The 12,825-nt window shown below is 37.3% G+C and overlaps 1 protein-coding gene across 1 annotated transcript in view; it reads right to left on the bottom strand.

Annotated features, from left to right (window-relative positions):
- Positions 1–12,825, bottom strand: part of dock1 (dedicator of cytokinesis 1) — an 870,017-nt gene that overhangs the window by 673,821 nt on the left and 183,371 nt on the right. Inside the window, exons 10-12 of the mRNA XM_051924023.1 lie at positions 11,740–11,875; positions 8,531–8,603; positions 583–662 (exon numbers count right to left, since the gene is read on the bottom strand). Coding sequence (XP_051779983.1) covers positions 583–662; positions 8,531–8,603; positions 11,740–11,875 — 289 coding nt within the window. The remainder of the gene's footprint in view (positions 1–582; positions 663–8,530; positions 8,604–11,739; positions 11,876–12,825) is intronic.

Genomic DNA, 12,825 nt, shown 5'->3' with positions numbered 1-12,825 from the left:
AACACTTTTACAATTACACCTTTTAATAATAAGGTATGTTAACAAAGGTCTCAGACAGTTATCTGATTTACAATGTTATGAACTTCTTTGATTTAATCTTACTGTAAGACTTTCACCTACTGTGTACCAGTCTTTATTTATGTTCCAAGATACATAAAGCCTTGATTAATCATTGTAGATGTCCCATGATGTCTGCCAAAGGCTCACAATATAAGCTGATCACTCTCTAACCAGTTAACCTGTAGTGTCACAAATGTGTAAGAAGAGATGAAATTACAGCAAGAAAAAAACAACTTATAATACCTGTACAATCCTGAACAAAGGAAAGAAGGCTTATCATTCACTCATTGATTGTAATGAGCATGCCTACAAATGGTTGCCCAAGCAAAAATTAATTTTCTAATTGGTGTATACACTGGTGTAAAGTAAAAAAAAATAATGCACTAAGTAGAACACGGCCATAAATTATTCTGGTTTATTATATGCAACCAAAAAAAAACCTTCTTGCACCTTTTTCTATAAAGAATCCACATTATTTTAATAAGGCAATGATTTAGAAATAATGGGTTACTATTTAATTACCTTGCCCTTTATGATTCACCTCCTTGGCAGCAATGACCTTGTTTATAACAGTCTGAAGGAAATCACTCTCTCCAGCCACCCTGGGTGGAAAAAAACATGGTAAGTTCCATCTGTCTTTTCAGCTGATATTTACCAGTGTAAACCTGGAGTAGGCTGATCAAAACACAATATCATCAAACAGAAATGTTGCATAACACACTGGATAGTACTATTAAGAAAGGACACAAAGGTAATGCAAATATAGTTACAGAGATTACTGTATGCTATTAACACACAAGACAAAGAATGGAAAGTAAGTGAGACAGATACACATTTTACAAACTATACACTAAAAAATTTCAGTAAATTTAACGGTAAAAATACTGTAAATGGCGAAAGTAAAAGACCTTTTCTGAAAAAAAGGAAAGTTGCCTAATGTTCTACTTAAAATTACCTGTATATCTTAAACAATACATTTCATTATTTTTTATAGCCAAGTTCTGTAAAATCGATATTTTTCTACCTTCAAAATATGCTAAATACCGTTTACTTATGCATTACAATTACACTGAAAAAATCTGTTAATTTTACAGTGTAAAGCTGTTAAATAGCGAAGGTAAACAACCATAAAATGTAAAACGATAAAGTGCTGTTTCAGTAAAACCGAAGTTACAATATTTGTATAAGGACACGCCCCCTTTTAAAATATTGTTCCTGGTGAACCGCGTACCTTTGAATAGTAGGGAAAAAACTTAAACACAGCAGACGTATTTCTCCCTGCGTGCTGAAGGTTTTTTGAGGTTATGGAAGCAGATTTATGGTTGGCTGTATTCAATAAGCTGGCACACCTGTAGGACACCATACACCACAAAAGCAAACTTTTCTTCCCCTCCAGACAATGTGCCCTAGTTTCCTTAAACACTGAATTGGTTTCAATGTGTATAATTAAATGGTAACTGTTTGCTATTGGTTCTTGTTACTTTACTCATGCAAGCTGTGTACTGGGGTTTGACCCTAACAGTACTTTCTAATGGTTTATTGATAGGCATATTTATTACACTACATAAATTTCTGGGTATGGTTAAACATTTCCTTCTGTTGGAATGTGTTGCAAAGAAAAAAACGTTTTTACTGCAAAGTTATACCGTAGACCTAAAAATATTGTCACCTTATTTATTACAGTAAAATTTTGGCAACCCAGTTGCCAGTTTATCGTAAAAATAAAATTTTTATAGACCTAAAAATACTCTTTTTTACGGTAAAATTCTGGCAACCCAACTGCCAGTATTTTACTGTAAATTTACATTATTTTTTTATAGTGTAGAATGTCTTATACTATAAATGTTTTGCATTTGCATCTAAAAGAAATCAAGAACACTTTTGTTCTTTCTTACTGTATAAGTGCATAATGAGTAACAATGTAGTTAGTATACAGCTGAACAAGCTGTACTATTACAAGTCAACTGGTATCTTCTCTACTGCCACTTCCATCCCTGGCATACTAAAAACTCTCTGCTTCTCTCACAGTTTCTTGGATTCCACCACGTCTGCAGTACAGTTTCTTCATTGATAGGATACCTTTGTCATATTGTGAACATGGCAACAATCATACCAGGAGTAGACCTCATAACATCCACTCTTAGAGAAAGCCCTAATAATTAATCCATTGTCCAACTGGTCCTCCCAATTCCACTCTAACGCTCTAATTCTCCCATAGGTCATCAAGTAATTTCCCAGTTTTGCATTATGATTCTTCTATGGGGGGGCCCTTTTTCCTAAGCCACCATTGGTCAACCACCTAACCTATGCAAATTTCTCACCATCGGCTCATTTCAGAGAGGAGAGGCACACTCCTCACCAGGCACCATGAGCTGTAACAGAAACCACTGTGTCACTTGCAAATATGTCACCAAGAATTCACTTGTAGCTGGTCCTTCTGGTAAATTAATATTAAACAAAATTTGATTTACTGCATTTCTTGTAGGAAATTTGCAGCTATTTACATAGGTGAAGCAGGACTAGCAAACTGATTCAGGGAGCCAGTTCAAGCAGTTAAAATTAAAGACCTTACAAATTCTACTGTAGAACAGGCCTTCAAAGACACTTTTCAAAGAAAAACAAAAGCAGCTATGCTTACTCTCAATCCAGCATTGCATATTTCTCCAGGTCTTCTCTTATGACAGCTTTTTCATACCTACACTCATCTTTTCTCCTTTCATCTAACCTCACAATGTTCCTTCCTTTCCCTTTTATATGTTACCTGCTCTTTCCTTTTCAGTGGCACACCTGATGAAGGCTTTATAACCGAAATGTTGTGCCTTTATCCTTCTTTCCTTTTCAGGGTGGAAATCATTTTTACCTATTTTTTCCTAATAAATAAGAAGTCTGTATTGTGTTTCTGAACACTGGCACCAGACCAAACTATGGTCCACTGTTCTTGTGACTATATTTGTTGTATAATAAAGAATATACCGTAAACCTTTGATGGAGTAATGTATTCTAGGTATTTAAACAGCATCCTTGAATGGTGGCCAGTGTCCATTATTTGAAGCCACTCTGTAATCATGAACATGACAATATTATGTCAATAGCGATACAAATTTCTGGTGTCATGAAATTCAGTGGGTTATTCCCAGGAGCTTATAGAAAATATAATGGAAATAAAACAGGAACCTGGGTTCACCTGCTTTCACAGTTTAGTAGAAATGTGGCATAAAAATACGTTTCATTAACATTTTGTTTATGAATTTATTTAAAAAAAAACAAATCTACTACAGCCTTCAACCCATCCTGGACAATCAATTTGCTGTTGCTTGGGGGAGTGTGTGGGGGGGGGAGTGGGGTGCTAGTGTACCCTAGGGATGCTTAGAACTAGGTTATCAAGAGCTTTAGTCTTCTGGTAGGGTCTTCCTAGGCAAATAATCTTACTGTAAGAACTCACAAAGATCCTCACAACAGTACAAATTAAAACAAAAACTGTACCCTGCCCAGAATAGTGTTATCAGGCCTGGGGGTATCATTCAACGCCAAGTGCCTGGTAGTCAGACATTCCACGCAACCTGGCCTTGTTTTGCCTAAAACAGCAATGTTGAGCCATCTTGTGGGCTCACCACCTGCAAGAAAATGGGCGAGGGTCAGGTGCAAAAACGTAGAAAAGACCTAGATGGACTAGAACCTGGCAACGGAGGTTGGCTTTTGGAACTTAGAACACTTTTTCACTGATGGGGAAGGTGGCTGAGCTGGTGCAGGAGCTGGAATAGTTTCAGCTAGATCTAATTGGTACTGAGCTTCAGACAGGTGTGAGGATACTCACAAGGACCCTGCTGAGGGCTATGCAATTGAAGCTTTTCCCAGTGGATGAGACCATTGCTTCAATTAGGGTTGCACAGTATACTGGTACTGGAAAAGAACTGAAAACCTCACCTTTTAAAACTGTATGGTACCAGCATTTCTTTTCAGTACCAGAAGTAAACGCTAGCTTTTCTCTCAATCATTCTCCCACTTCCTGTCTACATTCACCACTGCAGTAGTGGAAAAATGTTCGTCTTGTGGACTTCACAAAACAAAAAAACACAGTTCGATATGAGTGGAACTTCTCAGGTAACAAACTGCTACGACATAATCTGAACTTCACAAGAAACCCAGCACCATTGCTTTCATGTGATCTGGACTTTGTGGCTATCAAGAGGGAAGCGGTGCATAGTGAGACATGATGGCACCGCACACAAGGAAGGCAAGCAATTATGCTGTACATCAGGGAGGCGGTAGTAATACAGGGAATTTTGGAGTCATCCATCATTTGCTTAGGAAATATCTGCTTCCAGTACTAAGGCCCAAAAGCCTTAGTTAAAATTTTGTATCATCAGTGATCCAGTGTGTCACGGAGAGAAAAACACTGAGTTGTTTGTGCATATGCACCAAAAATCTGTTTGCAGTTTGTACAGGGGGGTGGGGGGGTCCATTGTCAGGTGATATCCTTAAAAGGGTGTCACCCACTGACTCGGTAGTCTTTCTAGGTGACTTCAATGCTGATTTCCGAAATGATGGAGATATGTGGAAGGAAGCGATTGCAAGGAACGGCCTACCAGATCTTAACTAGAATAGTGAGTTGTTATTGAATTTCTGTACTAGTTACGGAATATCCAAAACACCATGTTCAAACACAAGGAGGCTCATAAGTGTATCTGGTACAACAGCACCTAGGGCCAAAGGTTGATAGTAGACTTTGTAGCTGTGTCATCTGACCTAAGACATAATATCATGAGCTGAATTAGAAGCAAGGGGCATAGGCTAGACAGACGTACGGTAAGCCTAGACTACCACTTGGCATGCACTGGGAACATCTGAATGAGGCTTCCATTTGTGATGAGTCCAATTCCTTCCTCCAAGAAAACTTCTCCCAAGTGCAGCAAGGTCAGGGACATTAAGCCCAAAAGAACCCTGTTCAACACCTCAGTTGAGGAAGATCCTCCTAAAAGCTGTTGTCTTAGGGCAATCGGGGCATCTCATGTCAGACTGAAATAGGTAGTGTTCAGGGAAATGCTCTCTATGCGTTCTCCTAACTCGCTTGAGAGGTACCAACAAGCTACAAGGACAATTTCAAAAGTGGTTGTAAAAGCAAAAGCTTGAGAATGGGAGGAATTTTTGAATGGCCAAGGAGAAAGGCTATTGGATGACCCCAAGGTTATTCTGGCAAACTATTTGACGACTTAGACTGGGAAGACATGACCTTGCCCAGACTGTGCTAAGAACAGATGGAGAGGCACTGACCTTTTCTAGGAAAATTGTCAAGAAGTGGGTGGATAAGATCCGAACGGAGATGTTAGGTTAGCAGGCTTAACACATCTACAATGTCGCAAGGCAGGCAGATAAAGCACCCTTGGACTGGCATGCTATATTTACGTATTTAAGTATCAATACAGCTTTATTTAGCTTTTGATCATAATAATTCAGGTAGTGTTTCCATGTTTCATGCCTATATTATTAAAAAAAAATGTTTCAGAGTAACATCATTTAAGGAACATTGCTAAAGTCAGACAAATATTCGGTTTCGGGACACTGAGAAATTGATTCATGCTTTTACTACTTCATGGCTGCATTATTATAACTCCTTGTTCTTAAGCCTTAGCAAAACCAGTCTGTCTACAGTATGCTCCAGCTGGTGCAAAATGCTGCTGCAAGACTCCTCACCTGGTGTAAATCATCTGTTCACATTATCACTATTTTATCCTCATTACATTGGCTGCAAGTTAGTTATAGGATCCAGTTTAAGATCCTACTTTTAAAACTCTGAATGGTCTGTCTCCAGTATATGTTAAAGATATGCTGAACATCTATCATACAGGCAGATCTTAGATCATCTGACCAATGCTTACTCATCATCTCACACTGTAAATTAAAAACAAAAGTGGACAGATCCTTCTGTTATTGGGCCCCCAACCTCTGGAATGGCCTCTCCCTTGATATTATAACATCTAATTCTGCAAATACTTTCAAAATTCAATTAAAATATTTTATTTTGAGCATTTCTTTCCTGTTAGTTAATTTTTTATATCTGTTTATCATGTGTTTTATTTATCTGTTTTTTATGAGAGCTTGCTAATTTTATTCCCTTTTTGATTTTTTTTCTAGTTTTATATGAACTGTTATTTTTTTTGTTCTTATGTGCATATCATTTGAAAAGAGCTGTATAAATAAGGTAATAATAATAATAATAAAATTTATTAATATTACTAAATAATAAGGTTCACACTCTGCAGCCACCCATGTAAGACATATGCCAGGGTGTTAGAGGGAAAACTCTGTCTAATGGTTGTGCCTAAGATACTGGAGGAACAAAATGTATTCCACCCTTGATGTGGAAAAGAAGACCAGCTCTTCTTCCTGATATTGTTGCTGGAGGATGCATGGGAGTATGAGAAATCAGACTAGTATAAGTGTTACAGTTTTACAAAAAGCATGACGGTGTTCTTCGGTATGTATTGCGAGGGGTGCTGCAGGAAAATAAGGTAACATGGCTGATTTTGTGTGCTATTAATTCCCTATATGAAACACCGTGACAGTGGTGTTAAGTCAAATTCATTCATTGTCTGTGTCAGTCTCCAGCAAGGATGTGTTTTGTCACTGCTCTGGTTTGTGGTTTTCAAGGACAAGACATCTAGGTGCAGTAAAAGATGTAAGGTTGTTCAGTTGGGGAATTACACAAGTGATCCACTGCTGAGTGTGAAGCAGAAAAGGTGATAATCCATAACCCCAAGTCCGAGGTCATGTCTCTCTCTCTCGGAAAAGAATGGATTACTCTCTTTCCTTATAGGAGGAGTTCAAGTACCTCAGGATCTTGTTCATAAGTGATGGAAGAAGGGAATGCAAGATCAACAAGCAGACTGGAGTTTCAGCAGCTGTTCTGCAAGCATTGTACTGGTCCATAATGGTGAAGCAGGAGCCAAGTCTAAAGGCAAAACTCTAGATTTACTGATCGACGTACATCCCTGTCTTCACCTATGTTTGTGAGCTAAGGTAATGACCAAAATATAAGATTACAAGTATAAGTGGCAGAAGTGATGTTTCCTTGCAGGGCAAACACTCCATGAAAGGGTAGGAAGCTCAGCAATTTACTAGAGCTACAGAGAAATAATAATAATAATTCTTATTGTACAATTATATGGCACTGTTCTCTCTATTCAAAATGCTCTCCATACATTGAATACCCAGGAAGTGAACCCATGATCTCCTAACTGCAAAGGAGCAGCACTACCACTACGGCACCTGCATGGATAGAGTTATTATTTCGGAATGAGAGTAGCCAGTTGAGGTGGTTTGGGCATATCATAAGGATGTCCTCAGATGACTCTTCCAGAGATGTTCCGGGAATGTCCTACTGGGCAAAAACCCTGCGTCAGATCCAGAATACAATGGAAGAACTGTATCTCTCGGCTGGCTTGGGAATGTCTGGGAATCACCAGGAAGAGCTAAAATATGTAGCTGGGCACAGGGAAGTCTGGGTTGACCTGCCTCCCCTGCTGCTACCATGACCTTCACCAGGAGAAGCGATTTCAGATGAACAATTTTGAATTTTACCTTGTAAAAAATGTAAAACCTTAATTTAAAATTTTGAATGTGGAAAAAAATATGCAGAAATAGCCTACCTTCAATAAGTAAATGCTAAATTGATTAAATTAAATGTCAGTTTTGTTAAACGTAAAGTGTCTGACACTAAAAACTACAGTAATAAAAATGAAGATATTCAAAACAAATAAATTAAATTCGCCCATAACATTTTTGTGTCTAAAATGTGAAGCCTGCACTTTTATAGTCAATTACACACAATTGAGAAACTGCAGGCTATTTTTTGTGATTATGATGAATAAAATACGGTTAAAACTTATATTAAACCTAATATTAAAAAAGGATAAAATAACGCTCATTTAAAATGTCCAATGAAATTTCAGACATCAATTCTAATTACTGATTAATTATTCTAAATGATAAAGGCAGACACAAGCAGACACTAGAGGTGCATTTTAAAGCTAAGTGTAAATGCAATTCAGCTAAATTATATGCTGATACAGTTTATATATGAAATGCACATTGCGAGCTGTATTTAACATGTTCTGAATACAGATAAAGTGGGCCAATTTGAAAAGGGGCAAGGACCAGATGCAGCCTGAAGAGCGTTAATTTTGACACCCGTGCTAATTTTATATTATATTATATTATATTATATTATTAGATAGATAGATAGATAGATAGATAGATAGATAGATAGATAGATAGATAGATAGATAGATAGATAGATAGATAGATAGATAGATAGATAGATAGATAGATAGATAGATAGATAGATAGATAGATAGATAGATAGATAAAAAACAGCACAAAGAACATGAAACAAACAAGAAGAATGCTAAGAACATACAACATCCTCACTTCTCTACATGTTTTCTTTTCTCATTACATTATTAGCACTTACGGCTGAAAAGGAATGAAATGCTGCTTATCTTCATCATCTACTTTTCCAGTAATAATGTCTGTTACATCCATAACTAAAAAGAATTAAAGGAATTAAATCAAACAATTCTGACACAACAACACAGCACAGACTCTTAAAGTGACACTTGCATTAACATTTACCATTATAAGTAAACATTATAAAAAGCAGAGTATTTCTAGAGCTTATCCAGTGTACATTTGTTCACATGTTAAAAATGTAATCTTAAAAAATATTTACTTTAGCAATAAATCATTCACTACAAACTCAGTAAATCATTTTCATGAACTCACACTGGATTGTGTGCAACTTTATCATTTATTTTTGTATTTAAATTTAAATCTCTTCACTGAACTTTCGGATAACATTTTTTCAACTATCCAAGGACAGAGAATATGCACATAAAAATAAACTTAATTTTACTACAATAATACATAACACTAATATTGCAAAAGCACCAATATTATAATAATAACAAGTACTTCCTCCATTTTCTAAAACAAATATATCTTAAATAAGCAATACTATCCTAATAAGACACAGTCAAAAATGTTTTCAAATTTAAAATAGGGAAGATTTAACAAATCTATAAATCACTAACAATAAAAGAGTTAAAAATTAGCATATAATGCATGTGAATTGTCCAAATAGAAAAACGCAGTCATTTTGCATTTCTTGGCCAATGTAATAAATATCTAGCTTAAACTATTTCATCAAATTAAGTATGAAGAATCTTTCTCAAAAACAATAGCATTTTAGTGTTGCCTTTCAATCAGTTTATTCTATCAGCTACTGAGACTATGCAAAGAGCATACATAATTTTGTTTGCATTTGAGGCTTCCTTTAATTATTGTAATCTGAAAATATGGCCTATGTACATAAGTGCAACTAATAATAACAATTATTATATGAGGGTGTGTGAGCCTCAAGAGGTGATGGTGACATAATACAGTGGAACCTCGGTTCACGAACGTCTCGGTACAAGTATAAATCGGTTTACGACCAAAAAGTGAGCCAAACATTTGCCTTGGTTCACGACCACACACTCCGTATATGAACAAGCCAGTTTCCCTTTCGGTTTGTACATGTTCAGTCTCTCCCTGTGCATTTCCTGTGCAGCGAGCAAGAGAGACAGAGCGCGACACACACACACACACACACACACAGGCAGCGAGAGAGAGAGCACACACACAGGCAGCACGAGAGAGAGACAGACGCGCGCACACACACAGGCAGCGCGAGAGAGAGACGCACACACACACAGGCAGCGCGAGACAGAGAGATGCGCGCACGCACACACAGGCAGCGCGAGAGAGAGACGTGCGCGCGCACACACACAGGCAGCAAGAGAGAGAGAGAGAGCGAGACGTGCACGCGCGCACACACAGGCAGCGCAAGAGAGAGGGGGCTGGACGCATAGCATAGGTAGGAAGGCAGTTAAAGAATGCACTGGGCTTGATTTTCTTTTCACTTCTGTTTACAGCAATCGGTTCACAGTGTGCATTGTTGCAATGTTACTTTTCTTGGTGGTTTATTAAATTACGGATTTTTTCAAATGTTCATTTTTTTCCTTGTGCTTAAAACTCATTAAAAAAAAAAGTGTTTTTAGCCAGCAGTTGGTAGCACTATAGCACAAACTATTGCAGTGTTAGTTTCCTCTGTTGTTCAAGGTTTTCTCAGTGTTATTCAATGTTTTTACATTTAGTTTACTATTACGCTGTGCATTCTATGGTTTAATTAACTATATTTGTGCTTAAAAACCTAAAAAAATATATATTTACATAGTTCGTATGGTCTGGAATGGATTAATTGTATTTACATACAATCCTATGAGGGAAATTTCTTCGGTTCACGACCAAATCAGTTTACGACCAGAGTTTTGGAACGAATTATGGTCATGAACCGAGGTTCCACTGTATAAGGATAACAGCAAATCGGTGTTTCCCTTTTTTATATGCAAAACTAAAGGAGAACTGTGATTGCTGCAAACAAGTATCAGTAACTCCAAAACAAAAAAAAACTCTTGTCTACATCTTTACCAAAAGGAATACAATATAAACAAATAAAGTTACTTATTCATTGCTTTTGCAAACTGGTTCTATATACATTTAAAGAATATAACAATATATAGAAGCATATTGGAAACGTTGATTTTTAAATTTTTCCTTTTATGTGCCTATAAATATCAGAGTCGCACATCCCTAAAAACTAAACTGTGATCCCTCGCTATATCGCGCTTCGCCTTTCGAGGCTTCTATATGTAAGCATATTTAAATATATATCGCGGATTTTTTGCTGGTTCGCGGATTTCTGAGGACAATGGGTTTTTAAATTTCTGGTACATGCTTCCTCAGTTGGTTTGCCCAGTTGATTTCATACAAGGGACGCTATTGGCAGATGGCTGAGAAGCTACCCAACTTACTTTTCTCTCTCTCTCTCTTGCGCTGACTTTCTCTGATCCTGACGTAGGGGGTGTGAGCAGGGGGGCTGTTCGCACACCTAGACGATACGGACGCTCGTCTAAAAATGCTGAAAGAGTTGCTACCTTCTGTGTGCAGCTGCTTCATGAAGCGACATGCTGCACGGTGCTTCGCATACTTAAAAGCTCAAAGGGCACGTATTGATTTTTGACTGTTTGTTTTCCTCTGTCTCTCTCTCTCTCTCCCTGCTCCTGACGGAGGGGGTGTGAGCTGCCGCCTTCAACAGCTTTGTACCGCCGGTGCTTCGCATACTTAAAAGCCAAACAGCCCTATTGATTTGTTTGGTTTTCTCTCACTTTCTGACATTCAGTGCTCCTGACGCGCACTCCTTTGAAAAGGAAGGTATGTTTGCATTCTTTTAATTGTGAGACAGAACTGTCATCTCTGTCTTGTCATGGAGCACAGTTTAAACTTTTGAAAAAGAGACAAATGTTTGTTTGCAGTGTTTGAATAACGTTCCTGTCTCTCTACAACCTCCTGTGTTTCTGCGCAAATCTGTGACCCAAGCATGACAATATAAAAATAACCATATAAACATATGGTTTCTACTTCGCGGATTTTCTTATTTCGCGGGTGGCTCTGGAACGCAACCCCCACGATGGAGGAGGGATTACTGTATTACACTTCAATAGTCCATAATTTGAAGTGTGGTGAAAATTAAGACCACGGTGGTATTAAAAAAGTAAAAAAATACACACAATTTATAAATACCTGCCACACCAAATGGTCGTCGTAATCCTGATGTAAGTTTGCGGGTATTGTTATCCCTTAGCTCCATTCTTCCCACTCTCACGATCTGACAAACAAAACTTATTTTCTCTCTTTTAAGATCCTTGCTTCCAAGATCCTAAAAATTATTTTAAAATGGTTAAAAATGGAAAACAATATACAACAATACCATAACACTCAAATACTGTTTCCTTAAATATTATTTTTTCTGGGTGATATAAAGATGTAGTGGTTACCATTACAGCCACACAGATCTAGCACCTTGGGTTAGAATTCTACCCCAGGTCATTCTCTTTGAGGAGTCTGAATATTCTTAATCTGCCTGTGTCATCCAAGATAAGTTAACTGGTGATTCTAAATTAGATGAGTGTGCTCATGAATGGGCCCTGTAATGGACTGACAACTTGTCAGGAAATGTTTCTGCCTTGCACAGGATAGGTAATATCCTCCCAAACCCCAAAATTAGATTAAGTAGGTTTGAGATGGTCATGTATTTTTTACTTTTAAAAGCAATTCATATTGGTCATCCATACCAGGAAAGAATTTAGGTCTCCACAAGTAACTTTGCTTAGATGTAAGCAAAACAGCCATATGTCTACTAATGCTGCTTTAAGGAGTGCATAATGAAATGTCACAGAATAAGTAAGCAGTAGTGATATAAAAAGTAAGATATTTAAACCAACACAGGCTTCATTGTGGTCCAAGTTTGAGGTGAGAATGTTTTTTTTTTCACTTCAGATTTATAATCAGCATTAGAAAAGTTGAAAGTAATACAAATCATGAAAAGAATCGTGCTTTTAAAAGCATTAAAAACAAGAGCAAAAATGTGTACATAAAAAAGATGCCAGAGAAAGACAAGTTTTTGTACAAAAGGGATGACATAGTTTTACTGTGTATGGTCAGACATGCGCCAATTCCATTCTTGTCAACAACACAATTACTAATAACTCCAGAGGCAATGCCAGGTATCAAATGTATTAAAATGAACCAAGAACAATAGAAATACACTAAAAAAAAAAACAAATACAGTAACTGAAAAGCAGTAACAGTTCACCTCCATCACTGATC

This window comes from Erpetoichthys calabaricus, chromosome 2 (genome assembly GCF_900747795.2).
Source record: "Erpetoichthys calabaricus chromosome 2, fErpCal1.3, whole genome shotgun sequence".
In the NCBI taxonomy this organism is placed as follows: Eukaryota; Metazoa; Chordata; class Cladistia; order Polypteriformes; family Polypteridae; genus Erpetoichthys; species Erpetoichthys calabaricus.
This window is presented reverse-complemented; position numbering and strand designations above follow the sequence as displayed.